We start from the raw sequence: 27,701 nt of genomic DNA on the forward strand, positions 1-27,701 counted from the left end.
AGTTTGAGTTTCCTGACTTTCCCGGAGCCTCGGGTGGTGGTTTTTGCGTTTTGACGGGCGTCCTTCGTGTGGATCGGCAGGAGACAAGTGTGTAGCGTGTGTGTGCTGTCACGCTGAAACTGGAAGTTGTCATCTGCTCTTTTCGTGGTTTTTAAAACATTGATGGTGCACTATAAATGTGGGAAGACGTGGACCAGAGTGGGAGTCCCCTCACCGTGGCCGAGTGAACCACGTTCCTCCCCTGAAAATCTGTCACGTTTCCTTCTCTCCCCAGGCTCTATTGTCCCCTGTATCCTCCAGATCCTCTCTGCTCACGCAGGCGTGCGGCTCTCAGAGCCAGGCGTGTTTGTTCACACCCACAGGAGCGTGATCTGTGTGGCAGTGCAATCGTCAACACCATATGAGAACAGACTTGCCAAGTCTGCCTCAAAATTGGCCGCTAAACTGAGTGGCAGCACAGGGTTCGGGTTTTTTTTACTCCTACAGTTGCCTTTTCTCGAGCTTTTCTGTCAGCCAGGACTGCACTGCATCATCTCAGTTAACCCTCAGGCCGGTCCTGAGGGTGTGTGTTGTATTCCCCCCGCCCCCGCCGTGTTATGCTTAGAGATGGAACTTCCCTGAGACCCCCAGCTGATCAAGGGCCGGAGTCTCTGACTGTACTTCGCTCCTCGTCACCCTGGCCTCCTGCAGCACTGCTGGCTTTGTTCCTCAGCCGTCTGGGGACACCGGGGTTGTAGCTCTTTATTAAATATGTGAGCGTCCTGTTCCCTTCTTTTTTAGGAGCCCAGTGATGCCCTTGGAATCAGCATTGCTGGAGGAAGAGGAAGCCCCTTAGGGGACGTCCCCATATTCATCGCCATGATTCAGGCCAGCGGTGTGGCTGCGCGAACACAGAGGCTTAAGGTAAACAGGAGGGAAAGGCAAGGTGCTCACAGCTCGGCCTGCGTGGGAGGGAGTTGCCGCCACTGGGCGCCTCATTTAAAGTTGAATTCCAGTGGCCGTCAGAGACCCACACTGAGGGTAGAATGCACTGGAGAAAGCTTATATCTGAAATTCACTGCGTCTCTGGGCATATAAAAATATTGTTTATATCAGAGCTTCTCAGTGGAAGGATAAATTGGCACCCATTTGCACAGCCCCCCATGGTATTTTTAGCACCCTGTTCCACCCAAAATCGTTTTCACTGAGAGGTTTCACCTTAGAATCTTCCTTTGACCAAAAGATTCAACATTCTTATGATTTTTTTTCTGCATTGCCCCTGAATCTTAACTTAGGTAGAGAAATAAAGCAGAAAATCTTTGGCTTCCTGCTCAGAGCTTTATTGAGCAGTTAATTTGTACGCCCCACTATTACTGGTGATGGATGTATGAACCACCACCATTTCCAAAATACAGCAGTGGCCTGCTGTGCCTTTTCATAATCAAATCTGACCCCCTTCTTGTTTCTCTGATTGGTCTGCATTTGGGGAAAGCCATAAAAATTCCTCATGCTTCTGGAACATGCATACACAGTAGAAACACAGAATCTTCACAATAGCCACAAATGGGAAATATGACTTACAAAGAATTGTAAGCATTCTTCTCAAATTTAATTTTTCTTAATGATAGTGATTTTCTACCACTTTTGTACTTCCAGGTTGGAGATCGGATTGTCAGCATTAATGGGCAACCTTTGGATGGGCTGTCTCACGCGGACGTGGTCAATCTGCTGAAGAACGCCTACGGGCGCATTATCCTGCAGGTACCATGGTCAATGGGACACGCAGCTGTGCGAGGCAGATAAGTGGTGTGCAGAACAGATTGAGCGTCGCTGGCAGTATGCACCGCCGCCCAGCAGGGCGCCTGCCGATGTGAATTATGAAGGTTGAAAGCAAGAAATTATTATTTTTATTCAGAAATTCTTTAATGCCACCCATACAGGCAGTGAACATGATTATATGAAAGCATAACAAGGGGAGAAAAATTACTCTTTGCTGCACATGATAAATCAACAAGGCTTTTACCTTCCAGCATTCTTTTGTAAATCAGAGTTTCCAAGAAATAGGAAATGATTTCTTATGCCCAAAAACTGTTACTGAACTGCCCACGTGCTGTTTCTTCCACCCCCTTTAAAAGAAGGGGAAAATACAGTGCTCTTTTTCCTGTGGCATAAATGATTGCCAACACTGGTAAATTCTCGCTACAGAGTAGTCGTCCACTAAGGCAGACAATTGTTTATCCACTGTGGTCCCCAGGAGCGTTGTTGTCCAGAGGCTCAGGGAAGGATGGCAGGAAGTCACAGCGAGCTGTGCCGTTCGTTACTCCCCTTACATTTCAGCACTTCAGGTGTCTCTGAGGCTGGAACCGTGCAGTGGGTGAGGGGCTGCCTCCTGGCAGTGAGTTTTGTTAATGTTTCCCCAAAAATGTCCGATTATGATCACCATACTTCTGCAGAGGCAGTAAAATGGCTTGTAGGTAAAAAAATAAAACCCACTATTTAGCACCTTATTAAGGAGAGGGCCAGCCAGCACCTCAGATCATTCGAGCCTTAAAATACTAAGTTCAAATTGAAATCCCATTACATTTGGAGAACCAGTCCACAGTGCCTGGCACTCACAGGTCAAGGTCTCAGTCCAAAGTGCCCAACAGACGTTTAATACGTGAGTGGCCTTCAGCGTGAGTGGAGGGAATCGTGAAAATTCTGTCAGTCGTTTCCAGAGAGTTTGTGTGAAAGGCAATGTATTGTTCAATGATTTGGGTCCCCCAGTTTCTGTTGAACTCAAACTGGAACACCGTGTGGACGGGCGCCGGGCGGGCCTCCCCGCCTCCCCGTCCTCCCCCAGGGGCTGCTGCCTGGTCCCTCGCCTTCCATCCCCGGAGCCTGCTGCCCTTCCTTTCTCTCTGCTGCGCTTGCTCTTCCCTCGCGCTGCGCTGACCCCTGGGGCCTGCAGGTGCAGCTCTTCTGTGTCAGAGCCCTGGACCGCTGGTTGCACAAAATTTTAGGGGGAAGTTATTTCAAATGATGTCAAGAAAAAAAGTGTTTCCCTTAGCAAAATCTGGTATTATTGCTGTTTCCACGCACCGATATAATTTGTTCAGTTCCACCTTCCTCAGAAAGAAATGAGAGGACACAATGTAAAGGTGTAATATTAACTAAATATAAAGTACCTTAAATGAAAACGAACTCATGCTCTCCCACGCAGAATTAACACTTCGCTCAGCCAAGTTGCCACAATTAACATACTTTTGAAGGAGTTCCTTATTTTTCCTATTTCTGTATTTTACAAAGGAAATGACATTTGGTTTCAAACTGTTCTTTTGCGTTAGTCATGTTAGTTTGTGTTGTTTCTAACACGTGCTATTAGAAGCTCCACAGAATCCTCTGGGGTTTTGACAGTTGTAACCTACACCACTGTGGGTGTGGAACATGTGTCCCACCAAAACCCAGGGGACTCTGTGTCCTGTGTCAGACGCCTTCCAGGTGTGTAGTGTATTTGCTTTAATTAACGCGGTGTGCCTGGAGTAGAACCAGCGGTATAATTGTCTCACCCGCCTTGCCACTAGGTAATTATTTTTATTGTCAGGTGGGCCAGTCCATTGGCTGAGCAGTAGGGGAGGTCAGATAGCTGCCTGGTTATGTGGAAAAGACTTAGTGTCGGTGTACCATGCAAGGCAGTCGGCCAGTGCACATGGCACAGAGAACACTAAGGTCTGGGTCAGCAGACTGCAGGGTGGAGAAGGAGAAAAGAGTGGAAGAGACGACACTTCTGGAAGTTTCTCTCCACTGTTAAAATTGCTCTCTCTAAGTGTAGTAAGGAGGTAGATATCTCTGCCCGATAAGTCTGATGGCTTCTGACTCCCAGCTACAGATTAGTTAATAGAGATTGACTTGGTTATTGAGGTCGTTTAAATGTTCCCAATTATATATGCTTCTGTAGTTTGCTGGTTTGCCTGGTTCAGCTCTTTTGTCTATGGAATTACCATAAAACCTTTTTTGGACAAAATCAGGTAACCAAGACTCTGCTAGAAAGTTTTGTTGTTTTTACGTCTTTCTTTGAGAACATAAAGATAAAAAGAACCTATCAGGAATTTTTATCACAAAAGGAACTTGTAGGACTTGTTCTGGGTCGATTAGGAGATTTTCCATCGCCCTAGAGCGTAGGAGAATGGAGGATTGAGGTGGCATTAACCGAACCAGGGAATACAGGGGGAGTGTGTCGGGAGAGAAGAGAACCTTGTCGTTTGAGACATCCAGGTGGAGATGTCCAGCAAGCAGAAGTGTGCTGCCCGTGCTCGGGGAGACTTCAGTGCTGGGAACAGAGGAGGTAAAGAGCCATCAGAGGCGTTCCCATGTTGGCATCCCCGTCACCTGGCTCGTTACGCTTCATAGATCTTGGTTGAGTAAATGAATGAGAACAGTGGAGACAGACCAGGGACAAAGGCTTGGAGTCAGCAGCAAGTATGGAGGGCAGGAGAAGAGAGTCTGAAATCAGGGGAGTAATTAAGGGTCGCAGTTTGGGAGGCCCTTCGAGGGCATCCTCCAGGGCACAAAAAACTAATCAAAGAGGGCCCAGCTGCTGCTTAGAAAGGGAGACTTGTCGTACTTCTTAAGATAATATACAGAAAACGGTGATTTCTCCTATGAACGCTAGATTGAAAGTGGAAGAGAAAAATAAGACGGGATTACTGCAGCAGATCCAATATCCAGCAAACAGGAGGTGCAAAAACGAAAGTAGAAAAATCACAAAGCAATGAAATAAATTTAGTTGAAGGTCCATTAATCGGTGAGCAAGATAAATAACACAAGGATAATACCTACATCAGCCTAAAACTTTTAAAGAGAAAAGTATAAACTACTTTACAAAAGAACAAGAGATTCAAATGGCGCCTGACTTTTTTTTCAGTAATGTGTTTCTGAGAAAATTATTTTAGGCTGTACTCCAGCAAAGGACAAAGTGAGAAAGTGGGCAGCCAGTGGATCCAGTGCTGAAGAGCATGAAGCCCCAGGCCAGCTGTGCAGCAGGCACAGGAATCTGCTTGTCCAGACTGGAGCCAGAGGAGACGAGGGCTCCAAGGGACAGGCCTCTGAACTATGGAGGAGAGAGCAACAGAGAGATTGTCTCATGTGGTTGACTGAGTTGGGAGTTTGAGATCAGCTGGAAAGTTTGGGGCAGAATTATGATAAGTATATAAAAATGAAAAGGAGAGCATTATTAACCTTGGGGAATATAAACTTGTACCAAAAAAAGGAAATGTAATTATAGTATAGTATTTGGCTCAGTATGAATAACACTTATATAGATAGTACAAGTCATAATAATAAGACCAATACAACCAAACGTCATGAGGCATAAAATATTAGTAGCATGGGGGTTTTCGGTGTATTAGTGGAAAGAAAAATATAGAGAATTAAATCTTTAAAGTTGAAGTAAAAAGAAAAGAGATAGTTGGAAATTGTTAGAACTACAGAGGTTAAGTATATTTAAAGAAACACAGGAAACAAGTAGAACTTAAAAATAATATAAAACTGAAGTGGAAGAGTTTGGCAAGCTCAATTTTCACCTGTTGAAATAGGGAGTCGATAGACATCAGGAAGATGATAAATTTCAAAGTAGACGTATAAGCATGTTACTCGGCTTATTCCTTTTGAATTGAAAAGAGAAAAGTTTAGTGTGTCTCGAGGGAGTAAGAGTGCTGAATTTTTAATCATGTACTGTACTATTTAATTTTTTATCATGTGTACACAGAAAGAAATATCCTAGAAAAAAGAATAGAAAAGAACCAGGAGTCAAGAATAGAGGCCCTAGACGCTAGGGAGAAAAGAATTTTAAGAATAGCACACTCATCAATGAGGCAAAAGTAAACTGTGGAAAAGTCACTAAACTGGCAGATAAATCGCCAGCAATCTTTGATAGTACTGGGTGCTTTCTTTCCGCATTGGTGGCAAATCAGTAGAGAGCAAGGGAGTAGTTGGGAGCAAAGGAGGCAGAAGAAAAGGTGGGGATGGTGTTACTTCTGAAGAAGAAGAAAAGAAATCTTGCAGGGGAGTTTCAGTCTGGTGGCTTCCCTTTTAGGATGATCATTTTCTAAGAAAGAATAACAAAAAGATGCTGGTATTTGAGAGAAGTGCTTCTCAAACCTTAGCATGCTCCAGAATCCCCTGGAGGGCTCGTTAAACTCGGTGCTGGGTCCCACCCGCCAGAGCCTCTGATTCTGTGGGACTGAGGTGGGACCCAAGAGTTTGCGTTTGTAACAGGCTCCCAGGTGTTGCTGATGCGGCTGGTTCAGAGACAGCCTGAGCCCGCTGGAGCGATGCATTACTCAGGGCTGAGGAAGGGTTTGCACGTGCTATTCTTTATGCCTGGAGTACCCGTCTCAGCCCGCCCTCATCCCCCCTTTACAAATCTTGTGAAATCCTTTGTTTAGAAACTCTCCAACCAAGAACAGAGAGTGTCTGGGGGTTAGTTTCCCCCCAGACCATGAATTTATCCAAAACTAAGGCAGCGTCTGTGCTTGTAGCACAGGGCCTGGCCCAGAGCTGACGCCTAGTGAGTGCTGGCCACATCGAGTGGGTTGCTGAGCCATGCTGATCTAGCTGAAGGACGTGACCTTATAGAGGACAAATCAGCACAGTTACCAATTTGGTCCAGAAAAACCCCTGTAGAGAAGAAAGATGGATTGGGCTGGGAATTGAAAAGGCATGTGGTGGAGGATGCAGGGCAAGCGTCTGAAGGCACCTGTGAGTGTCACGAAAGGGGTGGTTGTGAGCAGTTCTCCACCGTGGCTGAGGAATAAAATCCCTGACTGCAATCCCCATTGCTGGGTCTCGGCCCAGAGATGTAACTGGTCTAGGATGTGGCACGGCCGTGGGAGGCTGAAGCTTCGCTGGTGATTCTCTTATATAGCCAAGGCGAGACCCGCGGCTCTGGGGTTCTTGATGGAGACAAAGCCAAGTGACGCCAGGAAGGGGTGGTAAGCTCCAGGAAAAGGACAAGGACCTAAAGATTTGGAACTTGAAATGAAGACCTAGTAGAAATTCTGTAGCACAGGGCGGCTTCAGTGCCAGGAAGCTGTGTGTTTTGAATCCCTCACCCATCTCTTCAGTTCCTCTAAATAGGGGTCATAGCTCCTTTCTTCAAGGTTGCTGTGAGGATTCACTGAGGTGCAACATTTAGTAAAAACAGTGGGTTGCAAATGGTAAGCATTAAATAAGTGGTATTTTATTACTTTCATTATAATAAGAGGTTTCCTATATAGTCATGAAGGGGCGTGGTTTTCTCGGTGGCAGTTGAGATGTGCCACTAGATGCTGATGTGGCCGCCGTCACTTTGCCCCTCCTTCTCTTACTCTAAAGTGAAAACATCGCACTCTGCAGACCATGGTATTTTAAAAACAGACACATTAAAATCAGTATATTCTGATGTCACCGAAATTGGTGTCCTGGATTCTGAATAAAAACGTCAAGCAGATGTGCTTCCTGCTTCATTGGGTTGCACCCGTGCCAGGCTGGGACAAGGCAAGCTTTTCTTGACTGTTCTTCCATCTTAAGGTGCAGCTTTCTCAGGGACCCTTAACTTGACCGCCGTCCTGTCTGTCGGCAGCACACTGCACCGTGGACCTAGGACCCGGGCTGGCTGTGAGCGCTCAGTCTGTATTTCGTACTGCGAGATTTGGGTCCTGACACCTCTAAGGGCTGGTCTTACTCCTTCACAGGATCAGCAGCTCCGGAAAGTTCTGAGCAGGGGGCTCAAGCTTTTGTGCATTGTAACATCCTACTTATCTGGAAGATGTTTCGACTTCTCAATTCTCCAAAATGTAATTCCCTGGCCATTTTTTTCTTAATTGAGATTATGATAGTTTACATCCTTGTGAAATTTCAGTTGTACATTATTATTTGTCAGTCATATTGAAGGTGCACCACTTCACCTTTTGTGCCCACCCCCCTTTCTCCTGGTAACCACTAATCTGTTCTCTTTGTCCACGTGTTTGTTTATCTTCTACATATGAGTGGGGTCATACAAAGATTGTCTTTCGCTGTCTGGCTTATTTCACTTAACATAATACCCTCAAGGTCCATCCATGTTGTTGTGAATAGGACGATTGTATCCTTTTTTATGGCTGAGTAGTATTCCATTGTACATATATACCCCATCTTCTTTATCCATTCATCAGTCAGTGGACACTTGGGTTGCTTCCATGTCTTGGCTATTGTGAATAATGCTGCAATGAACATAGGGGTACATGAATCTCTTTGAATTGCTGATTTCAAGTTCTTTGGATATAGATACCCAGTAGTGGGATGGCTGGGTCATATGGTATTTCTGTTTTTAACTTTTTGAGAAATCTCCATACTGTTTTCCATAGTGGCTGTACCAGTTTGCATTCCCACCAGCAGTGTATGAGGGTTCCCTTTTCTCCACATCTTCTCCAACATTTGTTGTTTTTTCTTTTGGTTATTTTAGCCATTCTAATGGGTATAAGGTGATATCTTAGTCTAGTTTTGATTTGCATGTCCCTGATGATCACTGATGATGAGCATCTTTTCATGTGCCTATTGGCCATCCGTATATCTTCTTTGGAGAAATGTCTGTTCATCTCCTCTGCCCATTTTTTGATTGGGTTGTTTAATTTTTTGTTGTTGAATTGTGTGAGTTCTTTATATATTATGGAGATTAAGCCTTTGTCAGAGATATGATTTGCAAATATTTTTTCCCAGTTGGTGGGTTGTGTTTTTGTTTCAATCCTGTTTTCCCTTGCCTTGTAGAAGCTCTTTAGTTTGATGAAGTTCCATTTGTTTATTCTGTCTATTGTTTTCCTTGTCTGAGAAGACATGGTGTCCGAAAAGATCCTTTTAAGACTGGTGTCAAAGAGTGTACTGCCTATATTTTCTGCTAGAAGTCTTATGGTTTCTGGTCTTACCTTTAAGTCATTGGTCCATTTTGAGTTTATTTTTGTGAATGGCTTAAAGGAATGGTCTATTTTCATTCTTTCACATGTGGCTGTGCAGCTTTCCCAGCATCATTTGTTGAGGAGACTTTCCTTTCTCCATTGTATGCCCTCAGCTCCTTTCTCGAGGATTAGCTATCCATGGATGTGTGGTTTTATTTCTGGGCTTTCAATTCTGTTCCGTTATCTGTTTGCCTGTTTTTGTACCAGTCCCATGCTGTTTTGATTACTGTAGCTTTGTAGTATGTTTTGAAGTTAGGGATTGTGATGCCTCCAGCTTTGTTCTTTTTTTCTCAGGATTGCTTTAGCAATTCGGGGTCTTTTGTTGCCCCATATGAATTTTAGGATGCTTTGTTCTATTTCTGTGAAGAATGTCTTTGGGATTCTGCTTGAGATTGCGTTGAATCTATAGAATGCTTTAGGTAGTATGCACATTTTAACTATGTTTATTCTTCCAATCCCTGTGCGTGGAATGCCTTTCCATTTCTTTATGTTGTCATCAATTTCTTTCAGGAAAGTCTTGTAGTTTTCATTGTATAGATCTTTCACTTCCTTGGTTAAATTTATCCCAAGATATTTTATTCTTCAGGTCAGTGGCCTCCCTCTCCTCAGGTGGGCATTTATTAAATGTTTGATCATAACAAGTTTGGGGAGGACATGAGGATAGAAAGTACTGTCATTAAATGCATGGGGAGGGTTTAAACTAGTGCAACCACTTGGCAGTTTAGGAAGGTCTGTTAAATTTACTATCTTCATACCCATCACCCGGCAGTTCTGTTATCTCGTTATCTACCTTAAAGATCCACTCAAGGTGTCTATAGCGACACGGTGTGCAGCAATAGGGAGGAACATAAGTTTAAAAGACCCACAAGTTTTGAACCAGGTTAATGGTTTGGAAAGGTGAGTGGTTAGCAGAGGACATCTGCCACACCTCCAGGTCCCTGGGGATGAGGGATGAGAGGACAGCTTGCTGATCCGAGTAGTGTAACAGCCAGACCGTGAGCTGCAGATCGTAAGAGCTGGAGCTGGCCCTAGCCAGTCCAAGGAGCCCAGCACCACAGCTCTTAAACCACATATTCACATCCCACTGGCCTCAGTACCCATCATCTAAGGACCTCAGAGCGACCCTGCCTTCCCCGGGAATCCTGTCCTCCCCTCTCCTCCCTCCACTTTGCCCGGGGTGTGTCCACGTCTGCCCCCCACACTAGATGACATCGATTCTGAGCCTGTTGGAGAGTGGAGACCACATGTGCTTTCCCTCGGTTTCCTCTGCTCCCATCCCTATCCTCAGAGCCTACCACAGAGGTCTGTACCCAGGAGTTCAAGATTTACTTTAAAAAGTGAGCGAACATCCCATTAGCCTGTCTGTCTTCCCTCTTCTTCCAAACATACACATAGACCTCTCCCAGCCTTCCCTCCACGTCGCTCGGTCCCTGGTGTTGATGGGGGGAGCCCTCAGATGCAGGGTTGGGCCAAGACTCGCAGACTACATTGCTTGAGCTTGTATCCAGCTGAACATACACACCCTTCCGCGATCAGATTGTCCCCTCTTGCAGGTCAGTCTCTGGGAACACCAGTCAACTCTGAGACCAGGATGGTTGATGCAAATGCCTTTGGCTGTAAGTGACTGGAAAGTCATTCTGGAGGTGACAGACTGCTGCTCTCCTTGTCTTCCTGCAAAAGACCAAGCTGTGGGTAAAAATCCTTTGCTTTTCCCATCCAGCCCCTTGGCTTCCATTCCTACAAAATGAGCCTGGGCCTGGACAGCTCCAAGGATGCTAGGTGGGTCTCTAGAATCTAATATTATCAGTGGGTGGGAGCCCCTTTTTTATTTCAGGGTTAAGGGGTAAGCAAGAGGCCTTCATGTTTTGGAGAGATGTGAGTTTTTCTTTAAGATAGAAATGTTTTTACATTTTTCTAGTTAAATAAAAAAAATTCAGTTTTTACCCAAATAGAACTATATGACCAGTTTCACAACTTACATGGCTGATTTCATGGACTCTTGAAAGTGTGTTTTCTTTCTAACGTTAAAAGCTATCCTCCTAGAACATCCATGGGTATGGACCCCCCACACCCCCAGCCTTCTCCTGGTGGTACCCGGGTCGGGGGAGGGGGTGGTTTTCTGACTGATTGCCAAGCACAAGCCATGATGACCTCCCGCGCTGCTTGAGGCTGCTGGTTCGACTGCCTCTCTGCCCCTCTGCCTCTCCTTGTCACCTCTGTCAGTCTCCATGTCTAGACTGTAAACTCTGTGCCCACCAAGTGGCAGGTCTGTACCTTCACACCGGATGGTCTGCCACGGACCGCATGTGATTCTAGAGTGAACCGGTATGCATTTGAATCCAGGCTTCACTCCTCAACTGATCTTGGGAAAGTTACTTAACCTCTCTGCTCCAGGTTCCTCTGTCTGTAATATGGGAATAATAACAGTACCTCCCTCTGTAGGGACCCAGAAGAGTACTTAGCAGCAAGTAATTGCTCTTACATTCAGTGGTTGTGACGCTGTCATATATTGAATAAATGAGCGAGTGAAGGAGAGAGCAGATTGACATCAGATCTTGGCTTTTGAAGGCGCCTTAGAAGAAACAATATTTTACTGACTTTCCTCCCCAACCCTGTAGTGGATGGTCTGTTTCACGGTCGGCTGAGCATGCATATCCAAAACCCGACCACGTGTAGGAATCCTCTCCCCACATCCCACTGGCCTTGCTGGATGCTCACATCCCAGAAGCTGTGCCATGCCGTTCTGTACCTGCTGAATTATTAGGGTTTTTTCCCTTGAAAGGACCCACGACCAATCTCCTTGTAACCTCTGCCAGTCTCCCTCTGTTCTGTGGAAATTCAGAAGACTGAGTCCCATGATCCCCATTCCTTAGGCAGGTTTTAGAGTCATTCCTTCTCTCCGCAAATACTCCCTAGGCAACTGCTGTGTGCCAGGCACGTTGATGCTGAGAAGAGTCCTTAGCCTCGTGATCCTGCGATTGGGTGGGAAAGAGAGCTAACAGTCACATAAATATGTGTCAGCACAATTTGTGAGGAACACTTTGAGCATGCTATGGAGAGGAAAACAGAAATTAATTTAAACACGGGCAGTCAAAGAAGCTTGTATGACACAAGTGACTTTCCAGCTGACCCCAGGGCCAGGCCGACTGGGCTGTGGCAGGTGGCTTCCGGGCCCAGGGAACTGGAATGCGGGGCACACTGGGACGAGGAGATGGGATGAGAGGGCGGGCCTGGGGGAGGACCTTCATGTGACCAATTAGGGAGTCTGAATTTTGTTCCAAGAACAGAGAGAGACCACTGAAAGGTTTTAAGCAGGGGAGTGCCCTTGTCCATGTTATATTTATAAAGATAACTGGCTGTTGTGTAGGAGAGACTGGAGGAGGGTGAGGGGATTCTAGGTAAAAGGCAGTTGACGAGGATGGATTGAATCAGGAGGTCACCGTAGAGATGAAAAGTCAACAGATTGGAGACATCTTTTGGAGCTGGCATCAGAGGACCTGGTGGTGGATTCCAGTTGGCAGGTGAGGGAGGGAGGGAGGCATCGGGTTGCTATTCAGAGACTAAGCCCCTGTACAGTTAGATCCTTTCCAATTGGACAGTCACCAGCCAGCAATCAAGTATTTTCAATATTACACCTCGTAGATTTCTAATTAGGCAGCTGGAGGAGCCATCTACCAAAAGGAGGAAAAGTGTGTTGACGCAAAATAACCAATAACTATCCTATAGGTAAGAGAATAAGCTGAGTTTATTATGAACCAGAATGAAGATTATAACCCAGGAAGGCCTTAGAAAGCGTTCCGGAGAAGCATGGGTTTCAGTACGGTCTTATATCTTTTTAGAACAAAGAATGTACGTTAAACACACCCAGAATACATTTTCATCAGAATTTCAAACAGGTGTTCAGTTGCAAATTAGCAGGTCAACATGACCCTGATGTCAGGAGAGGCATTAATCCCGGCCTTGCCAATATGGCGTAGGAGGGGCAGTCCGCATTCTCATCTTAAGAGAGTACGTTCTTGACTTTGATGGTTAAGCAGAGTACAATGTATGTTTGACAGGCCATAAGTCAGGCTTTTTAGTTCAAGCCAAATCAGTTTTGAGCCCAAATAGTTACTTTACCCCGTATGCTTAATAGGTGAAAACCTCTTGTCAAGTGAATTGGGGGATTTGGTTGTTGGATCAAGAGTTTGAGTGCAGGGGCCGGCCTGGTGGCACAGTGGTTAAGTGTGCACGTTTCACTTCTCAGCGGTCCGGGGTTCACTGGTTCGGATCCCGGGTGTGGACATGGCACTGCTTGGCATGCCATGCTATGGCAGGCATCCCACATATAAAGTAGAGGAAGATGGGCACGGATGTTAGCTCAGGACCAGGCTTCCACAGCAAAAAAGAGAAGGACTGTCAGTACTTAGCTCAGGGCTAATCTTCCTCAAAAAGAGTTTGGAGTATTAATTTTAGTAAACCTTTTGCTAGCGCCTACAAACAGGTTCCCTACCCACCACACAAGAGGGGTCAAGTAAAAACTGGACAACAGGCTTATGGCAAGGAAAGGGTTTTTATTTCAGGTAACATCAGCCAGGAGATGAGAATGAGCCCTCAAATTTGTCTTGTTTCCTCTCATCTCCCTGAAAGAGGGGAGGCAGGGGTTTTAAAGGTTTGTGAGGAATGTGGCCACTGGTAGGGATGGGGGGAGCCTGTGGCCTTGGGCACTTTCCCGCCAGCCTGTGTTCAGCCGTGGGAGGCTGCTTACAGGGAGGAGGATGATAAGGGCGTTTGCAGGTGGGCCACCTTGGCTCTTGTCTCCATGGCGACTAGTGGGGATGGTGGATTCTGGAGCCTGGAACCCAGGGAGCAAGCAGGGAAGGAGTGCTTTGGTTTTAACCCCATATGTGCTGGGTTTAACGTAGGGGAACTGATGTCAGGTCCTCATCACCTTGAGACATTAAAATGCAGATGTTAACTGGTGTTTGGATATCACAGACTGGGGCACGTCAGCATGCTGTTGGTTTAAAGCTGTGGGAATGTGGCTATGCGTCACCTGGACCCCTCATGTGCAAGTGGGAAGTGGGCCCCAGCTGCAAGAAGAAAGCCAGAAAGTGTGGGTTGTGGAAGTCTGGGCCGCGGGATGGGAGCTGCACTGGAGTGGATTTATGAGGCTGGTGTGGGTCAAGAGGAGGTAGATTACAGAGGTCACATGCAAAGACCACTCCAGTACATTTGCTGTGAGGGAGGACAGAGAGGGCGGTGTGAGTGGAGGGCTCTGTGGTCAGGGAGAATCTGACTTCCTCGGTCTCTTATCCTAAATATTCCCCCAATTCGTTCAGTCATTCTTTATATGAGGGTATTTCCAGAAGATCCTATAACTTGTACATAGCAGTGTTTCCCCCAGAATAGGATGCTTCACCCAAAGGGTGTTCCTACCAGTCGGTCCTTTGCTTTCTCTGCTCTAAACACTCTGTGACAGATGCGGCTGAGCTGAGCCGTCGGGCCGGCCGCGCCCTCTGTGGGCTGGTTCTGAAACTGCAGTCAGGTCCAGCTTCGCACTGCTGTGCAGCCGTCCCATCACCGTCCCTGTGCACCGAGTGTTAGCACCTTGATCAGAAGCAGGGGTCCCACCATCTTTTGGGTCCCACCAGCTCTGATAATGAGCTGGGTTGGGAGACCACTCAGGGTGGGCAGACAAGGCAGGCTTTTATGATGCCGCTTAACAGAGGTGGAAGCTGCAGCAGGCAGAGCCTCATTCCCTGGGGAGAAACAGCTCCGGAGCTCCGTTCATGTCCTGGTTTGGGCTGTCAGAGCTACGCTGTGTCTCTTGTGAATGCTTTGGGATGTTATTTGAGGAAGATACAGTGGATGTTTTGGGGGTTTTTTTTTTAAAGATTTTATTTTTCCATTTTCTCCCCAAAGCCCCCCGGTACTTAGTTGTATAGTTTTAGTTGTGGGTCCTTCCAGTTGTGGCATGTGGGACGCCGCCTCAGCATGGCTTGTTGAGCAGTGCCATGTCCGCGCCCAGGATCCGAACCAGCGAAATCCTGGGCTGCCACAGCAGAGCGCACAAACTTAACCACTCGGCCACAGGGTTGGCCCCCAGTGGATGTTTAAATGGCTTTATTCTACTGTACTTTTCTTGGTGACCATTTAAAAGGCAAATCAGAGGGAGTCAGATGTTCGTTCTTTCTTTCACTCACCAGATGTTCATTGAACACCTGCTGTATGCCAGCTCTGCTCTGCGTACACAATGGGGGCACCGTAGTGAACAAGCAGACAGACCTGCCTCACGTTCCAATGGGAAGTGACAGGCAGGAAATGAGACCCATACAGCCCCTTGGTGATGGCAGTAGGAAGGAGACACCAGGCAGGGAGAGGTGGGCGGCTGGGCTGCGTGCGGGAGTGGAAGTTTTAGTTAGAGGGGCTGGGAAGGCCACTGAAGACCTGAGGGGGAAGCGCTGGCGGTGCAGAGCGTTCCAGGCAGAGGTGCGGCCGTCTCGAGTGCCGAGGCGGGGCGGTCTGGCCTTTAGAGGACCAGCGTGAACACAGGAGGTGGTCAGGAGACCCAGCAGGGACGGGACGGGGCAGGCGCAGCTCCAAGTGCAGACTCAGCTTGTGACCTGAGGGAGTGGGGGTCCTCTGGGCAGCTTCAGGTGGAGGAGGGAAACAGTCTGCGGGCTGTAGGCTGCGGGGCCACCAGGGAGGGGGCTGGTGTGAAACACAGGCAAGAGGTGGTTTTGTAGAAAGATCAACAGGATTTTATGAGGCTTGAATGTGGCTTGTGAGAGAAAGAGAGGTCAAGGATGACGCCAGGTGTTTGCAAACTGAAAGAATGAAGTTGCAATTACCTGACGTGAGGAAGGCTCTGGGAGTGTTGGGAGTGTAGGGGGTGGGGAGGGCGCTGCTCCTTGCTGGACACGCTGCGTTTGAGATACCTACTGGACGCCCGAGTAGAGACGTCAAGCTTGTGAGTGGATGTTTGGATTGGCGTTAAGTAAGAGATGGTGCTGGAGAAACAGATTCGGGAATTATCCTTACACTTACACAGATGGTGTTTAAATTCATGAGACGCAGTGACCAAGGGGCTCTGTTGAGATGGAGAAGATGAGCTCCAGGACTGAGAGCTGCGGCTTTGTCAGTGTGGTGTCACTGAAGGCAAATGAAGAAGCAGCTGAAAGACAAATAACCTGCGGGGCCACACACTGCGGATCGGTTGCATATGATGCGCACTGAGAGCTGGCCTCTGGGGGTAGCCTGGGTCTTGGGTTCTCCTCTGACTTGCGATGCGTTGTCTTGTGCTCATTCTTCCCGCAGGTTGTGGCAGATACCAATATAAGCGCCATAGCCACTCAGCTTGAAAACATGTCTGCGGGCTACCACCTCGGTTCACCCAGTGCCGAGCACCATCCGGATGACACGGAGTGAGTATCCGAGATGCGGAGTGCCTGTTCCGTGTGTGGGCAAAGCTCAGGGAGCCCTTTTACGGATTGTGTTGATGGAGAGGAGTGGGACAGCGCACAGTGCCTCTCTGACGCTGGAGGATCCCCAGGGAAGCACCAGGGTCTCTGAATTTCTCACAAGCACATTCCACGTGTGAGTTCTGAACAGGCTTGTTGCAGGGCCTACACACGCTCCAGCTGGTCACTTTGACACCGTGCCTGTGCCTTCTCCCCTAAGAAACCCCACATTTATAGCCCAGGGGCACCCTGCTTTATTACACAAGGAACCAGCTTCCCTCAGTTTTCTAAGCTGAAATCTTGTTCTGGGGTTAAATCTTGTTATACTTGCTGGTATTCGTCATTAATGCCAGTCAGTGCCGCTAAAGTTGCTCATTTAAGCAGAGTTTCTCAAACTGGAATGTGCATAAGAATAAGGTAAAGAGCATATTTAAAAATGCTGATTGCCCTGGCCCCTTTCTCAGAGATTCTGAGTGGGTGGTCTACACTGCATTCTCCAGGGAGATTTTTCACCTAGGGAGAGGATCCAGGCAGAGCGTCCGTCCTTCGAGAAACGCTGCCTGGAGTTTCTCCTCTGGGTCCCACCGGGCCTGGTCACCAGCAGGTGCTCAGTAAACGGTGGTGGCTTATTGGAGGATCTGATGATCACAGCCGTTCCCAACTTTTTCCTGAAAGTTCATCAACTTAAGTGACATCTTTGAGTTTGTTTTTCTGGAGGAAAGAATATAAAACTAAGCTCATTTTACTTTTTTCTCATTATGAAATTAAGGAATGCATGCTATTAAAATATGGCAAATACGTGAAAGTATAACATTTTCAAGTTACAGCGGCCCTTCCCTTAAAAGACTCAGGGCCCTTGTAGGACGAGAGGACACATTTGACATCCTTTCAGGCGCGTGGGACACAGAGATGCCCTTGTAAGCCTGGCCTCTTTGCTGTGATTCCACAGCTCCTGGCAGGTTGGGAGCCACTAGCATAAACAATGGAAAATCACTTAGAGTCCAAGTGTTAACATTTGGAGATATATTTTTTACTAGTCTTCTATGTGAAAGTACATTAAACCAATTAAAAATGTGAGTTAAATGGCGGCGACTCCAGTGAGGTGACCAGTGGACGGTGGAGCTGACTCCTCCCTCTCGCCCGGAAGCGGGGCTCTGGCTGTGAACGGGCACAGTCGGGAAGGTCTCTCCTGATGTGGTGGCCCCCAGGGGCTCTGCAACAATGGCTTTGGACTTCTAGGTTCCCATTTCAATATCCTTGGGAATGGGGCTGTGGGTGAAAGAGGAAACACGATCGAGTTCACGTCTAGCCAGGGGCCCTTACTGAGCATTTACACGGCCAGCAGGTGGTGAAAGGTAGAGCCTGTCCATGACGTCATTGCCACTCCACCTCGGGGGCGCTCGTCATTAGTCCAGCAGATGGTCACTGACCCTTCCAAAGGCTGGACGCTGTGCAAGGGCGGCGTCCTGAGGATTCAGACTTAGAAACGTAGGGGAAGGCATTGCCCCAGTCCTCAGGGAGCTCCAGAGAACTAGAAACACAGCCCCATCTGTCCTTGGTCGTGAGAGTCGGTACGTACTGGAGAGAGCTGAGGAAGCTGAGGGCCATGACTCACGAGGGAGTGTGCCTGGGGGCACGAATGCTTCAGCTGAGTTTTAAAACAATTGGCAAAAGCAGGGGTGGCGTTCAGAACAGTGGTTGCCTGCTATGAACAATCCGTGAGTCCGTCATCAGGAAGTGGTGTCAGTGTGAACCAGCTGAAAACTAAGCCTAAAATAAGCCAGGCCAAATTGACAAGGGGGACAGGGAAGAATATCCTAGTCAGACAGAACCACATCTTCACAGATTACTCATGTCCCACTTTTGTAAATTTCTCTAAACACATGAGTGGTGAGTTCATATCGGAGGGCTCTGCCGCTCGGATACACAGGCTGCCGCACGACCAGCGGTGCTGCCAGCACACACACGGACCTCTGTGCACACGCGGACGACAGGGTCTGGGTACCAGAGCTCTCTTAGGCTCCCACCCTTCCGACAGCCACACCTGGGATAGGAAACTGGCGTTAGCTAAGCTTAGACTTAACTGCTTGAGCCCACGTGGGTGGTTTAATTTTGAGCCATGTTGTTTCCGAGAGAGAAGACTTCCACACTGGACGAGCCTTTGAAATCCAAATTCTGCATTCGAAACGCTGGGTGTTACCCATTTGGCTTCACCTCGGTTTCTCTCTTCTCCTGGATTTCAGCTCTCATTTGCACAGTCATGATCCTGAGTTTGTGACAGGCAGCATGCGCAGTGCCGGGTGTACTCAGAGGACTGAGACTCACGGGGTTCTGAGTCTGGCAGAGGAGAAGGATGGTCCAGTAATCCCCATGGACTTGAGTGCCGTGTGGAAGTCGGGACCAGGAGCAGAGGGAGCACAGCGGACTCTGTGGCTCACTCTCTGAGGGAGTCGGGAAAGCTGCTCAGTGGAGGGGGCTGGAAGAGGGAGCTCCCACCCCAGGGGGTGCGGGGGTCCAGGCAGGAATACTGAGCTGCCGGGCTGCCGTCACCCGTGGTGGACAGAGGCCACCTGCAGACGACGGTCTGTGCCGGGCTCGGGGTGGCCCCGCCTCTGTCCCCATGCGCCTTCCTCAGGGGCGTCAGCACAGTTCACTCAGCTTCAAACTCTGAGAGTTAGAACTAAGCACACAGAAGGTGCTGTGACAATTTCAGCATCATGGCTTTATTTTTAATTAGAAAACAGTGATCTTTATGAAAGAGAAATTCCTGAAACGTCATCAGTGTTGGTCGTTAGTGCGGCATGAGGTGGGAAATTTAAAAATGAGTTTCCAGCTTGCTCTCGGAGTGTTTGATTTGATACTCGAGCCTCCGCAGTTTCGCGGTATGAAAGTCTCTCTCAGTCTGTGTTCTTCCGTTAGAGTGACGTCCCTGCAGTGCCTCTTCCTGAACTAAACGGCGTGCATTGTGTTTTCAGAACGCCTCCGCCTAAGACCATTGCCTTGGAGAAAGGCTCTGACGGGTTGGGGTTGAGTATTGTAGGGGGTTATGGAAGTCCCCATGGAGACCTGCCAATTTATGTCAAGACTATATTTGCAAAGGTATTTTTTCCTTTTTACTGTCCTTTTGTTTTCTTATCAAACCTAGGTGAGATTTTCTCAAGTGCTTTGCTGTGCTGTGCTTTGGCTGTCCCTGGGCGTGTGATGTATGCTTACTTCATCTGAATCTTCTAGGAAATTCCCGCACCAGACTAGCGAAAGAAGAGTTGTGTGATAATATCAGAGGCACAAGAGGTGTAATGTTCTTTGGACCCTGTCACAAAAGTAGATGCTAACGGATTTTAAGGAAGGTCTTCCTTCGGCAACACAGTATAAAGGGCAGTGCCACGCTCTTTGGAAGCTGGCCTTGGAAGTCTTGTCCTGGGCGAGACCAAAGATGTGGCTTTCTCCCTTAAGAAAAGAGAACAGACGCCAGAGGGCTGTGCCATAAGCTGTGAGCCAGCCGCCGCTCAGTGCAGCATTGGGCCGCCCGACACCAAAACGCTGGGATGCTGTGTAGCTTATGGCACTTTCTCTTTTCCAGTCCTCCGCCAAGTGCTTTAGGATCAGCCTGAGAGGCTACACTAAGACTGGATGATAGAGTGTTTTTTAGGAATTAAACATTTCCATAAATCCTATTTAATTAATACCCAGGTCGTGGCGTGCAGCCCTGCTGCTGCCTCTAGGTGGCTCTTAGATAAGTTATTTTTAACTCCATTGTGATGTTTAAAGTTGGAATTTAGTTTTATTATACATTTTGAAGATCTCTGAAAAGTATTAGTATTGATATTACAACTTTATTCCTCTTTATTCCTTTATTTATTTATTGGTTTTATCACAGTCAGTCATTCATTGATCAGATTGCTTCCCACTGCTTTATTTTCCTAAAGAAATGAAGGTCTTCGAAAGAAGACATAAGATAGCTTCTGTCTCTTTCTGGAAAGCCATACTGTACCCTACTCACAAGGTGGCCCCATCACCTGTCAGTTGGGCCTGACCGAGACCTGAGCACGATCCTAAGGTCACTTGGCAGGTGCTTCCGGAGCACATTAGACTCCTGCAGACTGCCCGTCTGTTTCCATCCTGCGAGGGTGCCTGTAAGACAGCATGTCATTCCCAACACGCATCTGCTGACCTGGAGGTGGGCTAACGGAAAGCGGGCAGGCAGACCAGAAACACCTCGGATGACCATGCTGCCCGTCTATAACTGCCACGGTGGGTGGGCCACCTACAGACCCTCCTTTTCCCAAGAAGGCACCATAAGTAGTTGTGATGATCATTCTTTGGGGCATTATCATACTCTGCTTTTACAGGAGGCAGCCATGTAGTAAGGATGGTGGACAGGCTGCAGACTCAGCCCCACGTGTTAGCGAGTTCTGCCCGCCTGCCTTCACCTCCGGAAGGGCGTCCAGAATGTTTGTAGTCATGCTCACCTCACAACTGTGGGTTGAGCAGCTGCAGTCCAGAAAGAGGACGGGTGGGCCTCTGAGGTTTTGACCCGGAGCCCAGAGTTCTGCAGACTGCCCAGCGGCACCTGGCTGCACGCACACGTAGACGGGGGCCGGAGTCACGCACCTTTGCCGGGGCACCGGAACACACAGCCGGGAGTGGAATGGCCGTGCATTGCTGGTGGATTTTTTAAAAGAAACCACCTCAAATCCTATTGGGACCTCAGTAGTGGGATCTGAAAGGACTGCAGCTCATATCGGGTGCCCTTTCCAAGGTCCCAACTGGAAGTGCTCATTTAGGAAGCACCTGTGCGAGCAGGAAGACGGTCACAAACACTGAATATCCTTGGTATGTTTCATTTTTTAAGGAATGGACCTTTTTTGTAAAGTGAGCCACACCTAAAAGTGAAAAGCCCTGAATTAACAAAAGAAAAAGTTCTAAAGCCCTAGCTAAGGCCCCCTCGGTTCAGTCAGTCTTCCAAGGCACATAATTACTACCATTATTATAATTTAGATGGTTCTCTAGAGTTTACTATAGTAAGATTTAGTTTAATGACTTTTTCTCCTTTTTTTGTTAGAGTAAGCCAATATATCCAAATTTAGAGGTTTTCTGTAGAGAATCAATAAACCAAAAACTAGCAAATGAGATTTTTCTTTTTTGATGGTGAAGACTTTCTAAAACAGATTCTGACACAGAGCTGAGCTTTCGCCCCTAGGAATTCTGAAGATCTAGGAACTATAGGTGTATGTTTTTCACGTTTTTTAACACTGAACATATCTCCTTAAAAATATTTGCTTAGGTCTCTGGATCGCAGCTGTCCACAGGTGTGGATTTTTATGTGACCTTTCTGTGTCCTAAACCTTCAGTAAGTCTCTTGCCCAGCTAGGACACTAACTCGGCCCGTCACAGTGTTTTGCCCCCACAGTGTGACGCATCCCCGCCCTCGGGGCGTGCACGGTGTGTGAGACTCGGTCGATCTGATTATCGGGCTGTCGGGACCTTCCATTTTCTTTCAGGTGTTCAGTTGGGAACTCCAGACTTTGATAAGAGAACCTTCGCTCGTAGTCCCCTCAGCAGCCGAATTTTACCATAAGCCAGCAAGAGATTGGCTTAAAGATTTCAACAACCCTGAAAGTGGAGGGGTGTTTCAGAGCCTCTGAAAGCGTGGGTCCGATCATCACTGGAGCTTCGCTTTGTTATACCCCCCATCACTGAGTAAACACCAGCTGCCACACGGTCATCCTGAGCACAGGGAACAGTCGATGGGAGATGCCCGTGTTCCGGCATCAGGGAAGGCTGAGTGACAGGCCGGCTCACACAGCAGGCTGCGTGAAGCCACATTTCCCAGCCAGGTGCAGGCCTGTCTGTGAACACCTCTTTCTTCCTTCCTTGCTTTGTCCACAAGTGCCACGTTGAGAAAGCAGGAGGTGACGTGCAGGTCAGGAAGTCATCATCAGTAAGCACAGCAATGCCTGAAATAGAGCATAAAAACTACACGGATGCCTGAGGTTTACTGAGGCCCTTAAATCTGAGCATAGAAGCCTGATAAAATCCAGTTACCTAGTGACTCTGATTCTCTCCATTAGGGTTACTTGTTTAATCCTGATTTAGTGCAGTTAACCCCCTCCCTAAAAGAAAAAAAGATCTGAGTGAAGTTGCGTGTTATTTAGTTTTGCTATTTTCCCCCAATATAGACCTGGTTTTGAATATTCTTCATTCCAGAAATTCCGATAATCCTCCTGCCACCTCAGGACCCACGCTGCATGGGACAGAGGTCCCTGGAGCGTCCGCACCTCATCGCTCGGCTTCTGAGCGAGTCCCTCAGGGACTTGGTGCCTCTGGGCCTTAGTTTCCCCACTAGTGGAACATCATTTAAAGGACCTCTGGCACTAACTTTTCAAGGCATTTCCACAGTGACCCCAACAGATGGAGAAAGCTGCCTGTGAATCGTTTTCTAGGTCTTGTCTTCCCTGACCAGTCCCAAATATTTCTAGTAATACCACGGCATTCTTAGATACTCAGCTTTAGGATGAAAAAGCCCTCACTTGCTTTGTGCCATTTTGAGGAGCCATGCATGGCTGGGCATATAGGGAAAGTGGTCATTTAGAAACCCATTTAGATGATCAAAGATAAAGTTGGAGCTTCTAAATATGATACTTCAAAATTTCAGAGATGCTACATGTTTGTGTATTTTTATAGAGAACAGCTTTCCTGAGATAAAATTCACACACCATGCAGTTCACCCACCCAGAGGCTAGGCTTCTTTTTGACAGATCACCTCAGTGCTGAGAGCTTAGTTATGCAGTGGGAACCAGATACAATGACGCATTGGCGCCAATAAGACTAGCACCAGACTGGGTCCTGCCTTAGTTTGTGGATTACGTATGCGTGAATGTGACGCGATGGGACATTCAAATGGCATTCAGTACTGAATATTGAGTTAAGCTCCTACTTGTTAAAAGAAATGTGAATGCCAGCACTTTTCTACTTGTTTGTTATTTAAACAGTGCATAATTATGGTTACCATTCACCCATTGTCAAATAACATAACTTAAAAACATTGCTTAGAGCAACTTTAGTTGGTAGTTTCTAAAGTTATTCTTTTAATTTGCACACCAGACACAAGGTAGAGGTTCTCATGTGATTTGGATAGCAATTGACGAGCCCCGGGCTAAACTGGAATGTTTCTGGTTTGTAGGGAGCAGCTGCAGGTGACGGCCGACTGAAGCGAGGTGACCAGATTTTAGCTGTTAACGGTGAGACTCTGGAAGGCGTTACTCACGAGCAAGCTGTGGCCATTCTAAAACGCCAGAGAGGGACTGTAGTCTTAACTGTGCTGTCGTGAGCCTGGGTCCTGAGCCCAAGACAGGTGTTGCAGACTGTCATAGAGGATGCGGTTCTGAAAGAGGATGGAAAGCAGCCTCAACTAGAATCCACCTTCCTTCTCGCTGCTGTCCCCTCGGCTCAGGAGGGATGGCTGAGGTTTCATGTAAATGTCCCAAACCAACAGTCGCCTCCCTAATATTTCCCAGCTTCTGTTACCTCGTGATGAGGTTAATTTCTAAAACTTGAGTGAGTCTTATGTGTTTTGCATTTAACATCGATGTTTATCAAGTAGTAGTAACCAGTTCTGATTGATTATATGTGCCGAAACTGAAGTTAACAATCTCTCATTCCTTATGCGCTTTTCTCCCCATCCCAACTCATACAGAGGCTTCACGACAGCCTCGTCTCACCCAGTGAACAGAAACAAATGTTAAGCAACTTGTCATCTCGCTCGTAATTTACTCATGCTAATGTCTCCTCCAGTACACCAGAAACATTAGCAGTGTAATTAACTTCCCAGTGATCCTCACGATGAAACACCAGATTCTCCTGTGGGAAATTACTGTGCTCTCTTCTGAACGACTTACGGTCAGATAACTCTCAAATTCATTTCTCTGGATAGATCTTTATAAGTTAGTCATTGGTGATTATGATGAGTCAATTTGCAGACTGTAATCTGAAAATTCTGAAAGGCTTTCTAATTGTTTTCTTAGCTACACAAATCCATACCACTGAACAAATGCACCTTATTCTCAACAGGAACGTGTTCTGAATTCTAACAATGCCAAATTCTGTTCGATTCCAAGAAGTGCACCTGGAGTTGATGGCGTCTCAGTAGGCGAGCGTCATTCCCACCCCTCCGTCTTCAGACGAGGCGGAGGAAGCTCCAGAGATCAGCAAGTTTTGCCTCAAGTCAGACGAGGTGTAGACGGCCGTGGCCTGGTGCCAAGTAGAGTGACAAATGTGAGTCTCCTTCTCCTCGGCTCCGTACCCGTCAGTCGAGCAGCGTAGACTGCAGGAATGTAGATGGAGTGACGTGCTTAGCCGCAACGTGACTGAGCAAATGAACTGAGCCTAGGAGCCCGTGCTGGAAACACTCGGATCATGTTTCCTGATCTCCCGGGAGCATCCCATTTCTTGAAATTTTGCATGCTAAGAAAGCAACTACAGCAGAAAATACAAGTATAAAGTTGGTCAGGGGCCTCCTTATTCAGGTACCAGCAGGAAGAGGAGGGAGATGCTTATCAGTGAGTTCTATAGGCTCTGCTGTAAAAAATGTACCATGAAGGATGAGCACCAGGATCAGTAATAGAAGTAGTTCAGCATTATTTAACTAAAACACAATGCTGCAGATGGTGCACAGTAATTATCAAAATATAATGGGAAAGATAGATTTTAATTGAGAATAATCTTTGAGTAGATGTGATCATGAAGTGCATTAACTCTTGTTGGAATATTTTGTGGCTCTTCCAAAGTTTTGAGTGCCTAAATCTTGTGTTGAAAATGTCTTTCATGACTGGCATTAAGTTTTTTTTAATTACACACGGCTTTTGGAAATTCTAATGTATCCAAAATATGTGGTGGTATTAGGATCTTGTCTTTCAACGCATGAGAAGCTATCAGCCTCAGAATGTTCTATGTTAATTGTATCCGCAAGAACACCTCAGGCAGCCAAGAAGAAATGAAGCCCAAATAAAACTTGAAAATGCACCTTAAAAAAAAATATATATATATATATGTATGTAATACTTTTGAAATGCGATTCTGCTTGATTTTGTTGGAACAGCCATTAAATACACATTTTGAAATAACGCATTGTTGTTGTGTTTCTTTACACATTATCCTTTTAGGTCATGCTACTAAATGTCTATTGATAAAGAAATTGTGATGCTTTGTACTCCGTGCTGCTGTAAATTGACAGAAGCGGTGCTTCTCATAACTGGTTCTGTCTGCTTGCATGACTAATAAATAATTGCCTTGTCAAAAACGCTTCTTTGCATCAGAACTTTCTGACAAGCTAAGGGGATATGAAGATGGGAATTGGTAAAAGGAGTAGTTCTCTCATAGCCACACATATCGTTTTGGCCTCATCATTTGGGCCATTTATGTATCGTAGTGATATCACTTGTTGGAGTTAGCATGAGAGGGAAGTAAACCAGGAAAAATAAACTGCTGAATGTCCGTATGTGTGAGATGTCTCCAAAGATTCTAAATAAATGTAGTTGCCTGAGGAGCAAATGGCGTCTTATTATATAAGAAAAAGTTTAATTTCTGCATCTGATTTTGGTTTTTATTCAGCTATTTTGTTCCCTAATAGAAAAAAAAATCCAACTTTTCACAAAGTTTTCCAGTGTCCTATTAAAATCTGAGGTCCATTAGAAGCTATCTCACGTATTGTCATCTGTGTTGTCAGGCATTAGAATAGATGCTTTACAAGGGAGCCAGTATGTAGCCCAGAGGGCATGTCCTCGCGTCACCCTACCTGACTTCGAATCCTGACTCACTAGCCATGTGGCCTGTCCAAGTTGCTCAGTCGCCCTGTGCTTTAGTTTCTTCAGTTAGAAAGGGGTAGTAGGGGTGGGGGTTTCTAAGCATGATAATGAGTAAAATTCAAGTAGAACCCTTAGTATGGTGCCTGGCTCATAGTAAGTGCTCCATAAATAAACAGCAATAAACCTCTCATCCCATTTATGGAGGTGGCCTGAAATGAGACACTTATGCTGATGATTCATGGTTTCGATCAGTAATGACCTTTAAAAATACATTTCTAAGCGTGGCTTACCTCTGAACTCTTGCCCAAAATCAAGTGGCAAAGTGTGTCAGTGATTATAATGATGTGGGCTTTCGGAACTAGAGCCTGTGCTGTCAAAAAGCCACAAGGGAGCTGAAACCAGGGCCTCCGTTATCAGCCATGCCAGGGGGTTGGGAGTGATACCCACTCCAAGTGCCTGCCCCCCCCACCACAGGAAGCAGGCAAGGCACTTCAGATACCAGCAGCCCTTTGGCAAGGAATGTCAACCTGGTCCACACCTTAATTCCAGGAATTTGGAATTGCAAACTGCTGTTTTTCTAACCCAGCCACACTTCCCTTCTTCACGCCATCTCCTGTCAAAGACGTCCACCTCCGCCAACCAGATGACGAGCTTTGAAACAGATTAGTTGGGATTCATCTTCATGTTAATTCCACCTAGGATACTTCTCAAATACTGTATGTCCTGTCCTTAGAAGTTTTATTTGGGTCTTTTTTTATGTCTTCCGTTTCCCTCCTCACATTCATGTTTTCCTTTACATCAGGAGTCAGCAAACTTTCGGTGTGAAAAACCAGATGATAAATATTTTTGGCTTTGCGGCCCTTTGCGATCTTTGTGAAATCTACTCAGCTTGGCCATTGTAGCACAGAAGCAGCAATGGACAATGCGTAAATGAGTGAGCTTCGCTGGGTTCCAATAAAGCTTTATTTGCAAACACAAGCGGGGGCCACATTTGTCCCACAGGCTGTACTTAGCCCCTGTGTTATATCCCGGATCATGTTTTAAGACCTACAGTAATACTTTAAGATCCTTGTCTCCTATAGTATTCCATCATCTTTGACATTCCTGGGGCTGTTTCTGTTGATTGATGTATCTTTCCTAATTATGGATGAGTCTTATTTTTATGCCTCTTTTCATGCCTGATAGTTTTTTATTGGATGCCAAGCATTGTGAAATTTATATTGTTGGGTAGTGGCTTCTGTTGTACTCTGTTAAACAGCGGTGGACTGTTCCTGCCTGCAGTTAAGTTGCTTGTGATCAGTTTGATCCTTTCAAGTCTTCTTTTTAGGCTTTTAGGGTGGGGCTCATGCAGCCTTTAGGGCTAATTTTGCCCCACTTTTAAGGCATTATTCTGAGAATTCTACCCAATGCCTGTATATTAGGTGTTCTTTCCTGGCCTTGAGGAGTTCCCTCTGAGGCATGTGGAGATCAGGGTCCCAACCGAGGCTGAAGGGCCCCCTCTGCAGGTCTCCGTAGGCCGTTCTCCAGGT

General features: G+C 46.7%; 1 protein-coding gene across 3 annotated transcripts in view; it reads left to right on the forward strand.

The window, feature by feature from the left end:
• Positions 1-25,491, forward strand: part of PATJ (PATJ crumbs cell polarity complex component) — a 305,804-nt gene extending 280,313 nt beyond the window's left edge. For 2 of the 3 annotated variants that reach the window (XM_046645368.1, XM_046645369.1), the window contains exons 40-44: positions 781-903; positions 1,636-1,740; positions 16,227-16,333; positions 19,345-19,468; positions 23,553-25,491. In XM_046645368.1, the coding sequence (XP_046501324.1) occupies positions 781-903; positions 1,636-1,740; positions 16,227-16,333; positions 19,345-19,468; positions 23,553-23,699 (606 nt within the window). In that variant the 3' untranslated portion in view covers positions 23,700-25,491. The remainder of the gene's footprint in view (positions 1-780; positions 904-1,635; positions 1,741-16,226; positions 16,334-19,344; positions 19,469-23,552) is intronic. The other variant, XM_046645370.1, reaches the window with a different exon arrangement.
• The last annotated feature ends 2,210 nt before the right edge of the window (positions 25,492-27,701 follow it).

Source organism: Equus quagga, chromosome 18, assembly GCF_021613505.1.
Source record: "Equus quagga isolate Etosha38 chromosome 18, UCLA_HA_Equagga_1.0, whole genome shotgun sequence".
NCBI classification, from domain to species: domain Eukaryota; kingdom Metazoa; phylum Chordata; class Mammalia; order Perissodactyla; family Equidae; genus Equus; species Equus quagga.